At 45.8% G+C, this 16,130-nt stretch overlaps 1 protein-coding gene and 1 long non-coding RNA gene across 3 annotated transcripts; one reads left to right on the forward strand and one right to left on the reverse strand.

Moving 5' to 3' along the window:
• Positions 1 to 4,111: 4,111 nt before the first annotated feature.
• LOC140636559 (uncharacterized) lies at positions 4,112 to 12,412 on the reverse strand. 2 transcript variants are annotated; one of them, XR_012033759.1, is made up of 3 exons: positions 12,252 to 12,406; positions 8,982 to 9,057; positions 4,112 to 4,463 (listed from the first exon to the last, which is right to left on the reverse strand). It is a non-coding gene; the product is annotated as an uncharacterized lncRNA (long non-coding RNA). The 2 variants fall into 2 exon arrangements; XR_012033760.1 differs by lacking the exon at positions 4,112 to 4,463 and adding an exon at positions 7,037 to 7,685 and having other exon boundaries at positions 12,252 to 12,412.
• On the forward strand, positions 10,375 to 15,640 carry CD24 (CD24 molecule). The gene is made up of 3 exons (XM_072831901.1): positions 10,375 to 10,535; positions 11,249 to 11,426; positions 13,958 to 15,640. The coding sequence occupies exons 1-3, from the start codon at positions 10,390 to 10,392 to the stop codon at positions 14,123 to 14,125; spliced, it is 492 nt and encodes a 163-aa protein (XP_072688002.1). The 5' UTR covers positions 10,375 to 10,389; the 3' UTR covers positions 14,126 to 15,640.
• The last annotated feature ends 490 nt before the right edge of the window (positions 15,641 to 16,130 follow it).

Raw genomic sequence — 16,130 nt, forward strand, 5'->3', positions numbered from 1 at the left:
ACTATCTCATTAATAATTTTGTAATTTTTTTTTTTTTTTTTTTTTGAGAGTGAAAGAGAAAGATTGGGGCAGAGAGGAGGAGAGGGAGAGAGAGAATCTTAAGTAGGCTCCACGCCTGGTGTGCAGAGCCTGACACCAGACTCCATTTCATGACCCTGAGATCATGACCTGAGGCTAAATCAAGAGTCAGACACTTAACCAATTGAGCCACCCACGCACCCCAATAATAGCTTAATATTGATTATATGTTAAAATGATAGTATTTTGGATATATTAAGTTAAATAAATTATTTTACCAAAATTAATTTTACCTTTTTAAATTTTTAAAAATTTATTTAAAATTTATTTTAAAAGACTTATTAAAAAGAGAGATTTATTTATTTATTTATTCATGAGAGACAGAGAGACAGAGACAGAGACACAGGCAGAGGGAGGAGCAGGCTTCATGTAGGGAGCCTGACGTGAGAATTGATTCTGGGTCTGCAGGGTCACGCCCTGGGCTGAAGGCAACCCCAAACCGTTGAGCCACCCGGGCTGCCCTTTTTTTTTTTTTTTTAAGATTTTTATTCATGAGAGACACAGAGAGAGAGACAGAGACAGAATTTTACCTTTTCTTAAAAAACACTTTTTAAACATGGCTACTAGAAAACTGAAAAATTGGGCAGCCCCGGTGGCACAGTGGTTTAGCGTCACCTGCAGCCCGGGGTTTGATCCTGGGGGACCCTGGATCGAGTCCCACGTCAGGCTCCCTGCATGGAGCCTGCTTCTCCCTGTGCCTCTGCCCCTCTCTCTCTGTGTGTCTCTATGAATAAATAAATAAAATCTTAAAAAAAAAACTGAAAAATTAAAATGTGTGGCTTGCATTATATTTATGTGGGCCAGCACTGGCATAGAACTCCAAAGAGAGAATTTCATGTAGTTTATGCAGTCCAGCATGCTGGAGAGAGCCGGTTGTTACATCCTTAGTTAGCATCACCCTGTCGCTTACTGGGGTATGCTGTCGAAATGGAAAATAATCTATCACTTCTGGAAAAGAATGATTCACTCTTTTTTGGAGATGGGGGAAATTGTTGTATAATTTTTGCCCCAAGGTGAAATCTGCTTAGTCTTCTTACTTTTGGATGCTGCCTTCAGGGTTTAATTTGTTTCAAATTAAGAGCAGGTGGCAGATGCAATTAAAGGAAAAAAACAATTGCAAATCAAGCACGATTTTTAAAACTTATTTGCAATGGCAGCTACACATTCAGGGAATAAATGCTAATTATTTTGAATTATTTGTTTACTCATTGTGTCATATGTGTGCCATTTACTGATTAATGCTTTACAACTTATGCTACCTCTTTTATTGCTAATTAATAAAGCTAAAATGCAGGGTGCCTGGCTGGCTCAGCCAGTAGACCATGCGACTCTTGATCTCAGGATTATGAGTTCAAGCCCCACATTAGATATAGAGCCTACTTAAAAAAACAAAACAAAAAGCTAAAATGCTGTAGCTAGTGATTCTAGGAGACTTTTTTTTTTTTAAGATTTTATTTATTCATGAGACACAGAGAAAGAGAGGCAGAGACATAGGCAGAGGGAGAAGCAGGCTCCCTGCAGAACCCCAGGATCACGAACTGAACCAAAGGCAGACACTGAACCACTGAGCTAGCTGGGAGCCCCTAGGAGACTCTTGCAAACCATACCCCCCTCTGAAGGGTCTGATTTCCTCCAGGCATGTGCTCCCATGCAACTCCCCAGAGGATTGCTGCTGTCCAGAGCTATTGATCTGAACGTTAGGTTGTTCTAACCCTCCAAGGTGCTGGGACAGAGAAAAGGAGGTTGCTGAGAATGGCTAAAAGGTAACCGAGACATTTGGGTGCCCTGGGTAGAGCAACTAATTGGTATGCCTTTAACCATATTAGTTTAAAATATTTGTACCTTCCTGTAGAGGAGAGTTTGAGAAATTTCCGGAAGAAGGAAGAACTCTCTGTGGCAGCACCACTCAACACGTCCTCTACTATCTCAAGCCAATTAACCAGCAAAACAACAAAACAGGTTAACGGTTTTGATATTCTTTCATTCAAGTATCTATCAAATATTTCTTCAAACCGCATATAAAATTCTCTAGAGAGGAGAGTTTTAAGTAAAGCATGCTCTGGGGCACTTGGGTGGCTCAATTGGTTAATCGTCTGCCTTGGGTTTAGGTCGTGGTCTTGAGGTCCTGGGATTGAACCCTGCATTGGGCTCCCTGCTCAGTGGGGAATCTTCTCCCTCTCCCTCCGCCCCTTCCCCCTGCTCATGCTCTCTCTCTCAAATAAAGAAAATCTTTAATAAATAAACAAACAAATCAATAAATAAAACATTGTCTTTCTCATTTTACTTTTTGTGATCCTGTAGAGTTCTTTGTAGATCGGTTACTAGGTAGTGTTTGGCAGTCCTACCCTTAATTTGATTCTGGTCAGTCATATGCATACATGTAAGAACCTCACTCAGATGAATTTCTAGTGTTTTTTTGTTTTGTTTTGTTTTGAGATGTGAGGGGAAGGGAAGAGGGAGGGGGAGAGAGAGAATCTTAAGCAGGTTCCACCCTCCAGCGTAGCACTGGACATGGGGCTCCATCTCATGACCCTGAGCTCATGACCTGAGCTGAAATCAAGAGGTTTAGCTGGCCGAGCCACCCAGGTGCCCCTGCAAATGTTTTGTTTTGTTTTAATATATAAAAAGTTCTGGGTGCCTGGGTGGCTCAGTGGTTGAGCGTCTGCCTTTGGCTCAGGTCATGAGATCCTGGGGTTCTGGGATTGAGTCCCACATCGGGCTCCCTGCAGGGAGCCTGCTTCTCCCTCTGCCTATGTCTCTGCCTCTCTGTGTCTCTCATGAATAAATAAATAAAATCTTTAAAAAATAAAAACAAATAAAAAGCTCTGACAATAAAATGAGAAAAAAACAGGATGAGCCTTTGAGCAGAGTCAAGGGCTTACTAGCTTGATGCCCAAGGGTATGTGGAAAAATGACACCTATCATAAATATTCTAATTTCAAATGTATTTGAACGAGGATGTGTTTTCCTCTTGAGGCTGAAGGTGACTGAGGGAACCAAGTTCATGCCTCCGGGTACCATGTCTTATAATCATACTGTGCGTAGTGTAACTGTGAGATTGAAGAGATAACTCCAGGACCAGTGGAGGTGGCCTCTACTGTTCAGAGGAGTTTATGAGCAGAACTGTGTTAGCCTTATGTATATAAGTCTGGGTGTTGAGAGAGACCACTAAGCTTCTCGAAGGTCTAATTTCAACCACATTCACCTAGATTTTTTTCATCTGTAATTATGCACCCCCACGGAGGATTTCAGGAGCTAGGAACACGTTCTAACTATCCTGGAAAATACGGTAGTTCTCTGCTTTGAAGCCTGACTGTGCTAACTTGCTTCTGTATCCTTTCAATAATGGACTCTATTTGATCTAATCAAGTCACATCTAATACAGCGTCTCCTCAGCCTGAGCTCACTCTTGACATGTCACTTCTGTGGACAGGCAACATGTACAAAGAACAATTTGTAAAAGGAGAATTGCAGGGGCACCTAGATGGCTTAGTCAGTTAAGCATCCAACTCGTGATTTGGGCTCAGGTCATGATCTCAGGGTTGTGAGGTCGAGCCCCGCATTGGGCCCCTGACTGGGTACGGAGTCTGCTTCAGAATCTCTCTCTCCCTCTGCCCCTTCCTCCCCGACTCTCTCTTTAAAATAATAAATGAATAAATCTTAAAAAAAAAAAAAGAAAATTCCAGGCAGCCCCAGTGGCCCAGCGGTTTAGGGCCACCTTCGGCCCAGGGCGTGATCCTGGAGACCCTGGATCGAGTCCCATGTCGGGCTCCCTGCATGGAGCCTGCTTCTCCCTCTGCCTGTGTCTCTGCCTCTCTCTCCCTCTCTCTGTGTCTCTAATGAATAAATAAATAAAATCTTAAAGAAAAATAAAAGAAGAAAAATCCAAGTGGTTAATAAGTAGCTGGAAAAAAAGCTTAATCTCACTGACAGTGAAAATACAAATAAAAATAACATCTTTTTCTGATGAAATTTAAAAATATCGTTGACACTATAATTCTCACATTTAGCAAAGGTTTGTGAATCAGGCACTCTCACTAGTGTTGTGAGTATAAATTTCTAGAGGACAAGTTGGCAGTTTATTTTCAAGACCCAAAGTTCCACTTTTAGGAACATAGCATAAGAAAACACGCAGAAATGAAAACAGAATACATGCATAAGGATGTTTTAATGTTATGTATAATAGAAACAAATGTCAAATTAGACTATTGTACGGTTGGGACACCTGGGTGGCTCAGCTGTTGAGCGTCTGCCTTTGGCCCAGGGCCTGATCCTGGAGTCCTGGGATCGAGTCTCGCATTGGGCTCCCTGCATGGAACCTGCTTCTCCCTCTGCCTGTGTCTCTGCCTCTCTCTCTGGGTCTCTCATGAATAAATAAAGAAAATCTTAAAAAAAAAAAAAAAGAAAATCTTATGCACATTTGCTCATAATTCAGCAAAACAAAGAAACAAACTAAATATACAGATAGATGGAAGCAAAAATAAAATATTAAAAAATGTATTAGTGGTTACTTCTGATTAGTGAGCTGTCTGTAACGTTAATATCCTTCCTTTAAATTCAGTGTTATATGAGTTTCAGCTGTACAATATGATGATATTCTTTATTATACTTTCCTGTATTTTGGAAATGTATTACTTTAAAATCTGAAAAAAAGGGATCCCTGGGGGGCCAGTGGTTTAGCGCTTGCCTTTGGACCAGAGTGTGATCCTGGAGTCCCGGGATCGAATCCCACATCGGGCTCCCTGCATGGAGCCTGATTCTCCCTCTGCCTGTGTCTCTGCCTCTCTCTCTCTCTCTGTCATGAATAAATAAATTAAAATCTTAAAAATAAATAAATAAAATCTGAAAAAAATATATAAAAGATTATTGAGAGGAGGGTTGCCTGGCTGGCTCAGTCAGTAGAGCATGTGACTGCTGCTCTCAGTGTTGTAAAGTCAAGCCCCACGCTGGGTGTAGAGATTACTCAAAAAGAAAATCTTGGGGGATCCCTGGGTAGCAGCTCAGTGGTTTAGTACCTGCCTCTGGCCCAGGGCGTGATCCTGGAATCCCAGGATCAAGTCCCACATCAGGCTTCCTGCATGGAACCTGTCTCTCCCTCTGCCTGTGTCTCTGCCTCTCTCTCTGTGTGTCTCTCATGAATAAATAAATAAAATCTTAAAAAAAAAAAAAAAGAAAAGAAAATCTTAAAAAAGTTTTTTTTTGACTTTTTTTTTTTAAAACTCCAAGATCTAGATCCAAATATATGGCTCTCAATAGAGAATCTCTCTTCAGTCTAGCTAATTAAATTAAATTCATCTGGCTTTATTTTAATGGCTTACTATTACAGAATGCTTCTTCTTTGGAGTCACATTTTAAAACTCTATTGGGTAAGACGCAAGCAGCATCTGCTTTCGAGATTGTTGAGTAACGTTTCATTAAATATACCATTGTGTTATATGTTACAACATTCTTTTGGTTAATAAAAATCTTTAATCCAATTATCCCGGCCACTTAAAAGTTTAGTCATCTCTTAGAGCATGAGAGACCCGCTTGCTTTAAACCTAACATAAAGTGAAAGACCAGGAAAAACAAAGAGACATGGAAATACGATGGAAAGTCATCTAGGTATGAAAAATACACATACTTCCCACTCTTCCAATTGCATTATTTTCATGCAAAGGATCATTGAGGGTTCACACACAAATGGCAAATGATGTATAGCATCATTTTATGGCCTGGGATTCTCTTCTGTGAGGTAGAAGTGAGATTTCAATGATTTACCCTAGAATTTAATGACCCTATGAGGCCTTGACTCCATCTCCTGTCCAGGAGCGGAATGGGAATTTTAAAAAGATCTCTTACAGGGAATGAGCCCACCCAGCTCAGGCCTTCCCCTGGCAAAAGTAAGGCCCAAACCCAAGCTTTTCTTCCCCTTCAGACTCCCGAATTGGTTGCTCTGCAGAGAGGATAAAATAAGGAGACTGAAGCTTCGCCAGGGGATTTTTCATTTTTTTTTTTCCTACAGCTCGGTTATTTTTCCTGAGAGCTTTTGTGCATGTGTCACCTGGACCCGAGAGAACTGGTGTCACTTGTCATAGGATGGATGAAATGAGGCAATACTATAATTTTTGTTAAGGAGCCTGTGAGGCAGCCCGGGTGGCTCAGAGGTTTAGCGCTGCCTTCAGCCCAGGGTGTGATCCTGGAGATTGGGGATCGAGCCCCACGTCAGGCTCCCTGCGTGGAGCCTGCTTCTCCCTCTGCCTGTGTGTTTCTGCCTCTCTCTCTCTTTCTCTGTGTCTCTCATGAATACATAAATAAAATCTTAAAAAAAACAACAACACCCCATAGCCTGTGAATGATGGAAGGAAGGAGGGCTCCTGGAGAGGGCCAGGACATCCCAAGGCCACTAGGGCTACAGAGGTGGGCTTTCCACTTGCTTGTTTTCTGGGAGTCTGGGAAGGAAGGCCCTAGAATGTATTGGGTTATTAATTTATTTAAATAATTTTATTTAAATATTTTGTGAATGAATAATGATACAAAATTCAGAAAGTACAAACCAGTATGTAATGAAAAATGGGTCTTAACATTTCTGCCCTGGCCAGCCAGGTCCCCTCCTTGGTGGCAAGCACCGCTATCAATTTCTTCTGTATCTTTGTGGAAATAGTCTTTTTCTGTCTAGTTTTTTTTCTTTTTTTAATCACAGATAATATACTGTACATAGTGTTCTGTATGTACAGAAATTCTTTTTTTCACTTAAGAATTTATCTTGGAGCTTTTTCTTTGTAGTACATAAGTACTCTTTTTTTTTTCTGTTAAATGACTTAAAATATTTCATGATACGGATATACTGTCACTTCTATAGCTGGGCCTCGGGTCTTTGATACTTGATTTCCAATCCTTTGTGGTTATAAACAGTGCTGCAACAAATCTTTGAACATATATCCTTTTAGATTTCTGCAAAAGTATTTTTAATACTGATAGATGTCAAATTCCTTTCCATAATCCCATCAGCATTGAGGAGAGGGCCTGCTTTCTCACATCCTTGCCAACACAATGGGGGCACTGAATTTAAAATCTGGCCAAGGAGATTAAGAGTTGTTGGTGCTGCTGCTTCTTTTTTTTTCATTTCCTTAAGAAAAAAATCCCCGGATGCTTAGAGGTAGGCATCCTACTACCCAATTTACATCTGAAAATGCAATTCTGTGCACATAATTCTTTCACTTTACATTTGTTTTCTTATTTGGATGGAGCTTAAGACCTGAGAGAATTTCTTTGAGAGACTCTACAGGGGAAAAAAAGAACCAAAAGTTAAAGAAGTTCACCGTGGTTTATTAGCTTTATGGGTTTTCTGTCTAGTTTTCAAAAAACTAGACAAAAATTCAGGGTTTTTAAAATCAACACAAAGGAGTTTTTATTGTTTGACAGTTAGAGCTGAGGGGGGTCCTTATGGCCAGCAGGGGGCAGCATGTACCCACAGAGTCAGGGGGAGCCTCCACCAGCGGATTGAACCAGCTCCAGCACGGGACTCAGAACCTATTCAGTCAGAAGCGCTAATTCACTTTGTTACCTTCGCTGTCAACTCACAGTTGAAACGACACTGGAGTTCCTGAGTACAGAACAAGGCTTAGCTAAAAAATCAGGATAAATTAAAATATTAAATGCCAGCCAAATCTAGGGTGGCATGAAATAAGGGGAAAGAATATTGTGAACATAAATAAGAATAGCACCATATTGTAGAATAGAATTTAAATGAAATATTTGATTATTCCAGCCACCATTTCTAGTATAAAGCACAGAAGGAATATCTTTTATTGGATTTTAATATATTTCACATCCATTTTTCTGAGAAGTGCTAAAAATGTCAAATAATATCTTCTACTACTGCCCTAGAAATAGGATTTATTAGTTCGCCTTAAAAAGCAAATTAACCTGCTCCCTTAATGTGAGTCCATTCAAGCAGCAAATACTGATTGACTGCTAGGTGCAGAGGCTATGAGGTAGAGAAGACAGGGCCTCCGCTCTTGCTGGCGAAGTAGAGAATACCTGGGACCTGGGTCAGGAAGCTGTGGCTCTAGCTTCAAGGTGAGGCACCATAACTGGCTACGGGGCCTTACACAAGTTACTTCTCCTGCCTCAAAAATGTAAATGAAACTAAGGTCACTGACCTCACTGGTCTCATCGCCGCACATATAAAATGCCACATGCAAAGATGCTTGAAAAAAAGAGCAAATGCTATACAAATGAAATATTAAAAAAAAAAAACCCATAATGAATATGCCCTATAGCAACAGAAGTGGCATCTTAGTGAGTTCTTACTATGTGGTGGACACTCTGCTAAACATGCACCTTATCTCAGTTAAGTGCATAATCCTGTGAAGCGGGTAAAATTTGCCAGGTGAGGAATTCATGGGTGTAGGGTGGACTGTTAAAGAGTGGTGAGTCAGGATTCAAATACAGGTCTGACTCTGGAGTCTACTGTAAGGTGTGCCAGTCTGGTTCTGTACTATTCCTCAGAGTTCTGAACTTAGAAATTGTAGGTAATGGGATGCCTGGGTGGCTCAGTGTTTGAGCGTCTGCCTTTGGCTCAGGGTGTGATCCCGGGGTCCTGGGATCAAGTCCTACATCGGGCTCCCCGCAGGGAAGCTGCTTCTCCCTCTGCCTGGGTCTCTCTGCCTCTCTCTGTGTCTCTCATGAATAAATAAATACAATCTTAAAAAAAAAAAAAAGAAATTGTAGGTATTGCTCCCTTAGTTTTACTAATAAGAGAACTAGTATAAAAAAGTTAGGTCACATGCCATCTCATGAAAAAAATAGTAAAATATAAAGTTATGGCTTTCCACATATTCCTCAATTTATTGAATCAACTGGTTTTAAGATCATTCCGTGAAATAATTTCTCTGTAAAAATTGAAATTGGAGGGGTACCTGGCTGGCTCAGTCTCCAGAGCGTGCACTCTTGATCCCAGTGTCGTGAGTTCAAGCCCCACATTGCATGTGAAACCTACTTAAAAAAAAAAAAAAAAAAAAAAAAAAGGAAATTGGACATGTGTCTTAAGAAAAATTCTAGGAGAACTGATGAGATTCACAATTTAGTAGCGTGAGTTATTATTGGCTAAGGGAAAAAGCAGACAAATGAGTACAGGAAACCAGGAGCAGATAAACATGAAGAAATCATCGACAAAAAGAATCCCAGGGGAAAGGTTTGGGCCGGTGAAATGGGCATTTGTCAAGAGGGCTTTTTCCAGGAGGGCTAAGCCTGCAGAATCGGGAATTGCCAACGCTCTTGGGCCACACCCTGTATAGGATGCCCAGGGGAACTGCTAAGCAGATGTGAAGGGCCTTGCTTTGTGAATTATGCAGTCTCATTAGCTGGTGATGAAGTGGCTCACAAAGCAGAGATCCCAAGTCCCTTACCAATTTGGGGTACTCTTTGATGCTTGTTATTTCTTTCACAAGTCACAGCTGCAAAGAAGGTAAGTCGTTTTCCAGTTCCTGGGACCTTCCGTGCAAGAGCAACCACCACCTGAGAGCTCCGGCATGAGACAGGCACTGTTCTAACACTTTATACACAGTAACTCTTTAATAACCAATTAAGAGTGGTTCTATTACCTCCATTTTACAGATGAGGAAACTGAGGCTTTCTCTGGCACAAGTAGGATTTGAACGCAGGCACTCTGAGTCGAGAGCCTGTATTCTTAACCATTCCATTAGTCCAGCTCCTTAAGTTAATAAGAGGAGGGAGGAGGTGGGGGGGGATCAATAAAAATAAAGGCATGCTGTGAATACCACCACTTAGTACAATAAGCTGCTTCTCGAGCACCTGCCCAGGTGCTCGGAGCCCTGCCTTGGAAGTAGGCACTCCCCGAGCCCCAGTCCGTTCACACCGCAGGAGGCTGGAGAAGGTTATTTCTATACAATGGGATAACCCTGGTGCAGGACAGAAATTCCTGTGTTCCCAAGCACATACCGAATGTGGAAAGTTACTGAGTTAGAGGCTGACCACTGAGGCACAGAGCCACTGGGCCAACGACCCACCACTGTGGAGCCCATTGTCACGGGACTGTTGGGGAAAGGTGAGATTCCAACAAATCCACGACCCTACTAGCTTGGGTCTCCGTTGTCCTCCTTTAAAGACCCTCAGACGCTCCGGCAAACTTTAAGAGGCTTAAATCCTGCAATAAACATTCAAACCGAAAATATTCCACTGGTAACATGACTTCCACTTCTGCTGGATGCCCTAAAGTTTTTGCAGTAGAACGGCTGGAAAATATTTTCCACTCAAACCTGCAGAATGACTAATCTTCCTATTTGCGCCAGTTCATTAAATTGCCTAATGGCAGCGACGGAAAAGTCAAGGCCCGTCCCCAAAAGCTCAGGCTTTGAGCGGATGACGACCAAGTGCTTTGCAACGGGGCCCCAAGAAGTGTGTCCTCCAGGAATTCCGGAGGGGCCGGGAATTGTAAAGGGGCCGCCAGAGAGGTGCGGGGTCCCCAGTGCGGCTGGGGCTGGAGGGGGAGGGGCGGCCGGCGCCCCGGGGGGTCGTGGCCGCGTGGCCGCCGACAGGGGCGCGGGGAGCGGAGCGGAGCCCAGGCTGGGGGGCGGGTGCGCCCCCGGGATGCGCCCCGGGGCTCCGCGGCGAGGCCGGCGCAGGGCTCGGAGCACAAAGCGGGGGGCCGAGCACACGCGTCCCAGGAGCCCAGGAGCCCAGGAGCCCGCGAAGGGGCCCCCTCCCCTGGGGCGGGGGCCGGGGAGAGCCCAAGCCGGGGCCCCCCTCCCCGCGCGCCCCGGCCCGGGACCGAGGGCGGCTCGCCGCGCGGGGGCCCCGGACGTCTCTTTCGGGGGTGGGGGGAAGATGGCAGGTCCGGGGAAACAAAGGGAACTTGGGCCGGGCCCCGGGAGCGGCGTGTGTGGTTCGCGAGTTCGCCCCGGGTCCTGCGTGGGAGTCGCCGGGCGCCGGTGCCAGCCTGCGCGCTGCCCGCCCCGGAGCACAAAGCCGCGTGCCGCCGGCGCCCCGCCGCCCACCTGCCGCGGCCCGGCCCCCCGGGGGCTCCGGGGCGGCGGGGGGAGGGGAGGGAGGGAGGGAGGGGCGCCCGAGCCCGGCGGGGGGCGGGGGGCGGGGGGCGGCGGCGGGGGGAGCGCGGGTGGGCGGGCGGCAGCACGTCACGGCTATTGTGATGGTCCCGGTATATAAGGTCCCGCCGGCCGCGCTCCCCACCTCGCCTGCGCCCGCCCCGAGCCCGCGTCCTCCACTCGCCCCGCAGCCAGGGACACGCGCCGCGCACCGACCCCGACGGAGCGGACATGGGCAGAGCGATGGTGGCCAGGCTCGGACTGGGGCTGCTGCTCCTGGCGCTGCTCCTACCCACGCAGGTGAAGCCCGGGCGCCCGGGGGCTCGGGGTCGGCGCTGGGGGGGCGGGGCGGAGCGGCCCCCGGGGACCGGCCTGCGCCCCCCCTCCCCGCGGCCGCCGACTGGGGCGCGGACGCACAGCCCCGCGGCGCTCGGCCCGGGGTGGGGGTGGGGGTGGGGGTGGGGGGCGCGGCCCCGGGGACAATGCACCTCCGCGCGTGGGCGGGGGGCCCCGGCCCGGCTGTGGGGCGCGCGGAGACCTCGCGCCGTCCCGGGAGGGCGGCGGGCTCGCTGCAGGGGCGTCCTCGCCCCGCGCGCACCGCACACAAAGGGGGGACGAGCCCCTTCGGGGGCGCAGCTGTCCGCCCTCCTCCGCCCGGCCGGTTCGGGGCCCCCGAGGTGGCCCCCCCGACCCCGCGCCCTCCCGGGGACCGCCTTACGGTGCGCGCCCCACCTCGTGCCCCCCCGCGGCCCCGCGGCCGCCCGATCGGTGCCCCTGGGCGGGCGGCGGGGGACGCTTCGGCCCCGAGCCCCCCGCCCCCCCCCGCCAGGCTTTGTCCCCGCCGCCGCCGCCGCCCCCTGCCCGGCTGCGCTCTCCCGGGACCCGACCTCGCGTCCGCGCGGCTCCCGGGCGCTGCGCTGCCCCGCGGGGGGTGGGGGCGGCCGCGAGGGCGGAGGCTCCGGGGACAGCCGGGCCTGGGGGGCCCGAGCGGGGCGGGGGGCGGCGAGGGGGGTCGGTCTTCCCGGCAGCTGGCGCCCAGGGGCCAGGGGTGGGGACGTGGGCCCCGGGGAGGAGCGTCTCCCGGGCTTTGCCTCCGACAAGTTGGGCGCGACGGCCTGGGCTCACCGGGCAGCGCTCCTCAGTTTCCCCTCCGCGGCCCGGTAACTGCACCCTATTGTCTTGCGGGTCGGCTGCGCTCCCGAGCCTTCCGCGGTTCCTCGGTGGGGGAGGGGCGCGGCCGCAGGGAACCGGGCTGCTCCCCCACCCCCTCCCGCACCCCATCTCCTCTCCGACCAGATTTCCCCCCCCCACACCCCCGAAATTTCAAAGAGGGAGGCTCTAGTGAGGCACATCTAGTTTGGGTGGGGAAATTGCTGTCTGATGTCCATTTCCTAGATTAACATTAGTTTCTTTTGTTAGTGGAGCAGGACCTTTAGATTCTCCAATTTGGTGCACTAGGCTCTGTGACAAAGGTCACCTGCTGCACTATGGGGTCTTTGTATAAATGAGAACAGATAACCCAGGCATCCCAAACCAGGTATTGTCCCCAAACAGCGCCCCGCTTTAAATAATTTCCCATATCATTCATGCTTTCCTTTTAGTGGGAGTGCTATTTCCTGGTAGGACAAGCTGAATCTTGCACACAGTAGGTGCCCAGGAAAGATGTTTGATTTGATCAACATTTTTCTTTAGTTTTTTTTTTTTTTTTTTGGAGGGTGGGGGTGGCGGGTAGGGTTTACATATTTTAAGCCCCTATTTGCCTAATGATGGGTTTTACAACAAAGGGAGCTGATGCTGCTACAGGATGGATTTGTCTTGGGATCCTAGGCAGCGAAATGTGCATGTGGCCCAGACCTGCTCCCTTGCCACATCCTCCCTCCTGCCTGTAATCAGAAGCCCTTGTAAACCCTCCCTCGCAGGGAGAGCTGAAATCTCCCATCTGCCTTTGTTCTGTGACAAAGGAGAGATTATCACGTGCCCCGCTGGACTGTGCATTTCGTGACTTGAAAAATCAGTGTGGGGAATGATGCCACTCAGGCAGCGGGACCCTGGGGGAACCCTGGTTCTTGGCCACAGCGCTGGGCTTAATGACCAGGCAGGGACGCTGCCACTGGTGAAAACTTAACACCAGACCTCCTTGGTGTCTTTTGTGAAGTCATTCTGACTTCCTGTTGTTTGGAGGAGAAGTCTTTATGCTTCAAGGAAAGGGCTCCTATCTTTCAGTTTAAAACCCATATTGTAGCCATTTCGGGGACTGTATATATCTATAGAATTTCAAGATTTCAGGGAGCAGATAGGGTATCCCATGTCCCCTCCAATTAAATGCAAGGCTGTGTTAAGTGGGTATGGGAAAGTTACCTAGCAAATCCAGGATAGACCGTTTTACAAATTCACAAATTGTACAGTATTTTAGAATCCAAGTGAGTCATGCAACTGTAAAATCTTCCACTTCCTGGGAGAACAGAGTAAATCTTTTTGTGATGCCAGTAAGTCAATATGGTCACAAAAACTAGATTAGTTAATTTGGTCCTTTATTTCTTCAAAAAAGAATTAAAAATAAAGTCACACTCTTGAGAGTTATAGTTACCGAGGAACAGTTTTGGTTGCTGCTACTTGTAGTAATTTAGGCATCTGTAGGTAGTTTGTGTTGAAACTGAAAGAATGATTTACTGGGACTAAGCAAGAATTCAGAATTAAAAGGGCAGGGGTAAGGAAATAATGGGAGAAGAGCAATTTAAGAACATATCATCTATCTAATTGCATAGTAGGTGTACAGGGAGGCAGCTGTGATGTGTGGAAATTTATCAGTGTAACTTTTTTATATATTTTAGATTTATTCAAATCAAACAACTATTGTAACACTTTCAAGTAACTCCTCCCAGAGTACCTCGACTGCCCCAAATCCAGCAAATACCACCACCACACCAACTGGCGGTGCTCTGCTGTCAACAGCCAGTCTCTTCGTGATCTCATTCTCCCTTCTACATCTCTACTGTTAAAAGACTCAGGCCAAGAAACGTCTATACTTCCCCATCTTCTAAACCCAATCCAAATGGCGTCTAGACATCCAGTGTGACAAGGAAAAATAAAGGTCTTCATTGAATCTGCTAATTCCACACCTTATTTTATTGACACAAAATGTTGAGGATCCCAAATTTGATTGGTTTGAAGAACATGTGAAGGGTTTGACTAGATGATGAATGTCTATTAAATCTACTGGAGTTTCATGTACAAGATGAAGAGACAACATCCAAGATTAGATAAGAGATAATTTCTTTAAATGTGGCTTAAAAAGTATGGACATGTAAAATTCTACCTTGAAAATGAGAATAGATTTTCTCTTACCGAGATGTAAAAGATGGGATATGAACAGATTCAGTTTTCATTCGGTTCATTAAATCTTGAAGGCCATAAAACGGTTAATACAAGAAGCTTCCATGATTCTATTTATATGTACATTAGAAGGAACTTCCAGGTGTTACTGTAAATCCTCAATGCATTGTTTCAGCAGTACTAATTTAATGCCTATGTACTCTAGATAAAAGTTTTACATTGTTAAGCTATCACTGTTTCTTGGGAACTGAACTCTTTCCTCTGAGGCTTTGGGTTTGACATTGCATTTGATTTTTTATATAGTAATTGACATGTGCCAGGGCAATGATGGATTGGAATCTACCCCTGATTGTGAAGCATAACGAATAAATTTTGCTTAAATACTTATCACTTATTCCTATTGAACAAGGGTGCCAGATTCATTTAGCTAAACTGATTCCAAAGAGTAGAAGTACGTTGACTTCAACTAATTTCAAAATGCTTATTTCTGCATAGGTGGAGTACTTCTTAAAATTTAAAAATGATCTGTTTTGAAGGTAAAATCGACAAATCTTGAAATTAAAAAAGGCAAAATATGTGCGGGAGCCAAAAATCATAAATCAAGTTTTTGGGAAGTGAAGACTGGAAGCTTGCTTACATTAAATTCGGAAAAACTTTTATACTTTTTCTGTAAATACTTTTTTTTTTAAAAAAAAACTCTGAATCAGAATAGCCACATTTGGAACACTTTCTGTTAGTCAATATTTTTAGATAGTTAGAACCTGGTCCTAAGCCTAAAGTGGGCTTGATTCTGGAAAGTAAATCTTTTCACAACTGCCTCGATGCACAGAAAGCTTTTTAAAAATAGACACTCTAAGGTCTTTTGTTCGCATGGTCACACACTGATGCTTAGATGTTCCAGTATCTAATATGGCCACAGTAGTCTTGATAACCAAAGTCATTTTTCCCATCTTTAGGAACCTACACCAGAACAACAATATCCAACAGATCTCAAGCTACTGTGTGTGTGAATGAACATTACGTTTTGTTTCATCCCTGAATGCTGTACATCAGTTTTGGATTGTATATTGTGTTTGTGTATTTATGCTTTGATTCATAGTAACTTCTCATGTTATGGAATTGATTTGCATTGAACACAAACTGTAAATAAAAAGAAATGGCTGAAAGAGCAATCTATTGAATTTTAAGGTTTTTTTTTTTTTTTTTTTAAGTCGGGTAGTTGCAGAGGGAGAGAATTTTCAGCAGGCCCCATGTCCAGCTCAGAGCCCAGTGCAGGGCTTCACCTCCTGACCCTGAGATCACCATCTGAGCCAAAACCAAGAGTTGGACGCTTAACCAACTGAGCCACCCAGGCGCCCCTACTGAATTTTAAGTTTTTCTTATTTTATTTTATTTTAATTTTTAAAAATTTTTTTTATTTTATTTGTGTTAGAGGAGACTCTCTACCGAGCAGGGCGTGCCATGTGGGGCTCAATCCAAGGACCCCAGGATCATGACCTGAGCCAAAGGCAGCTGCTTAACTGAGTGAGCCACCCAAGTGCCCCAGATTTTAAATTTTTTCTGTTGCAGCAAATACTTTGTGGCTTATCATGATTGTAGGAGTCTATTTAAACTATTAAGAGCTTATCAATATTTTCTTACCAACCAAAACATTACAGTTCAGCTGTTTTG

The sequence above is a fragment of the Canis lupus genome, chromosome 7 (assembly GCF_048164855.1).
Source record: "Canis lupus baileyi chromosome 7, mCanLup2.hap1, whole genome shotgun sequence".
Taxonomy (NCBI): Eukaryota; Metazoa; Chordata; class Mammalia; order Carnivora; family Canidae; genus Canis; species Canis lupus.

Bases quoted from the DNA above. Each gene is read 5' to 3' on its own strand.
- CD24 (XM_072831901.1), top strand. From the start codon at position 10,390: ATGGCAGCGACGGAAAAGTCAAGGCCCGTCCCCAAAAGCTCAGGCTTT. The intron at 10,536-11,248 runs GTGCGGGGTCCC...CCGGTATATAAG, and splicing joins GTAAAGGGGCCGCCAGAGAG to GTCCCGCCGGCCGCGCTCCC. The intron at 11,427-13,957 runs GTGAAGCCCGGG...TATATATTTTAG, and splicing joins CGCTGCTCCTACCCACGCAG to ATTTATTCAAATCAAACAAC.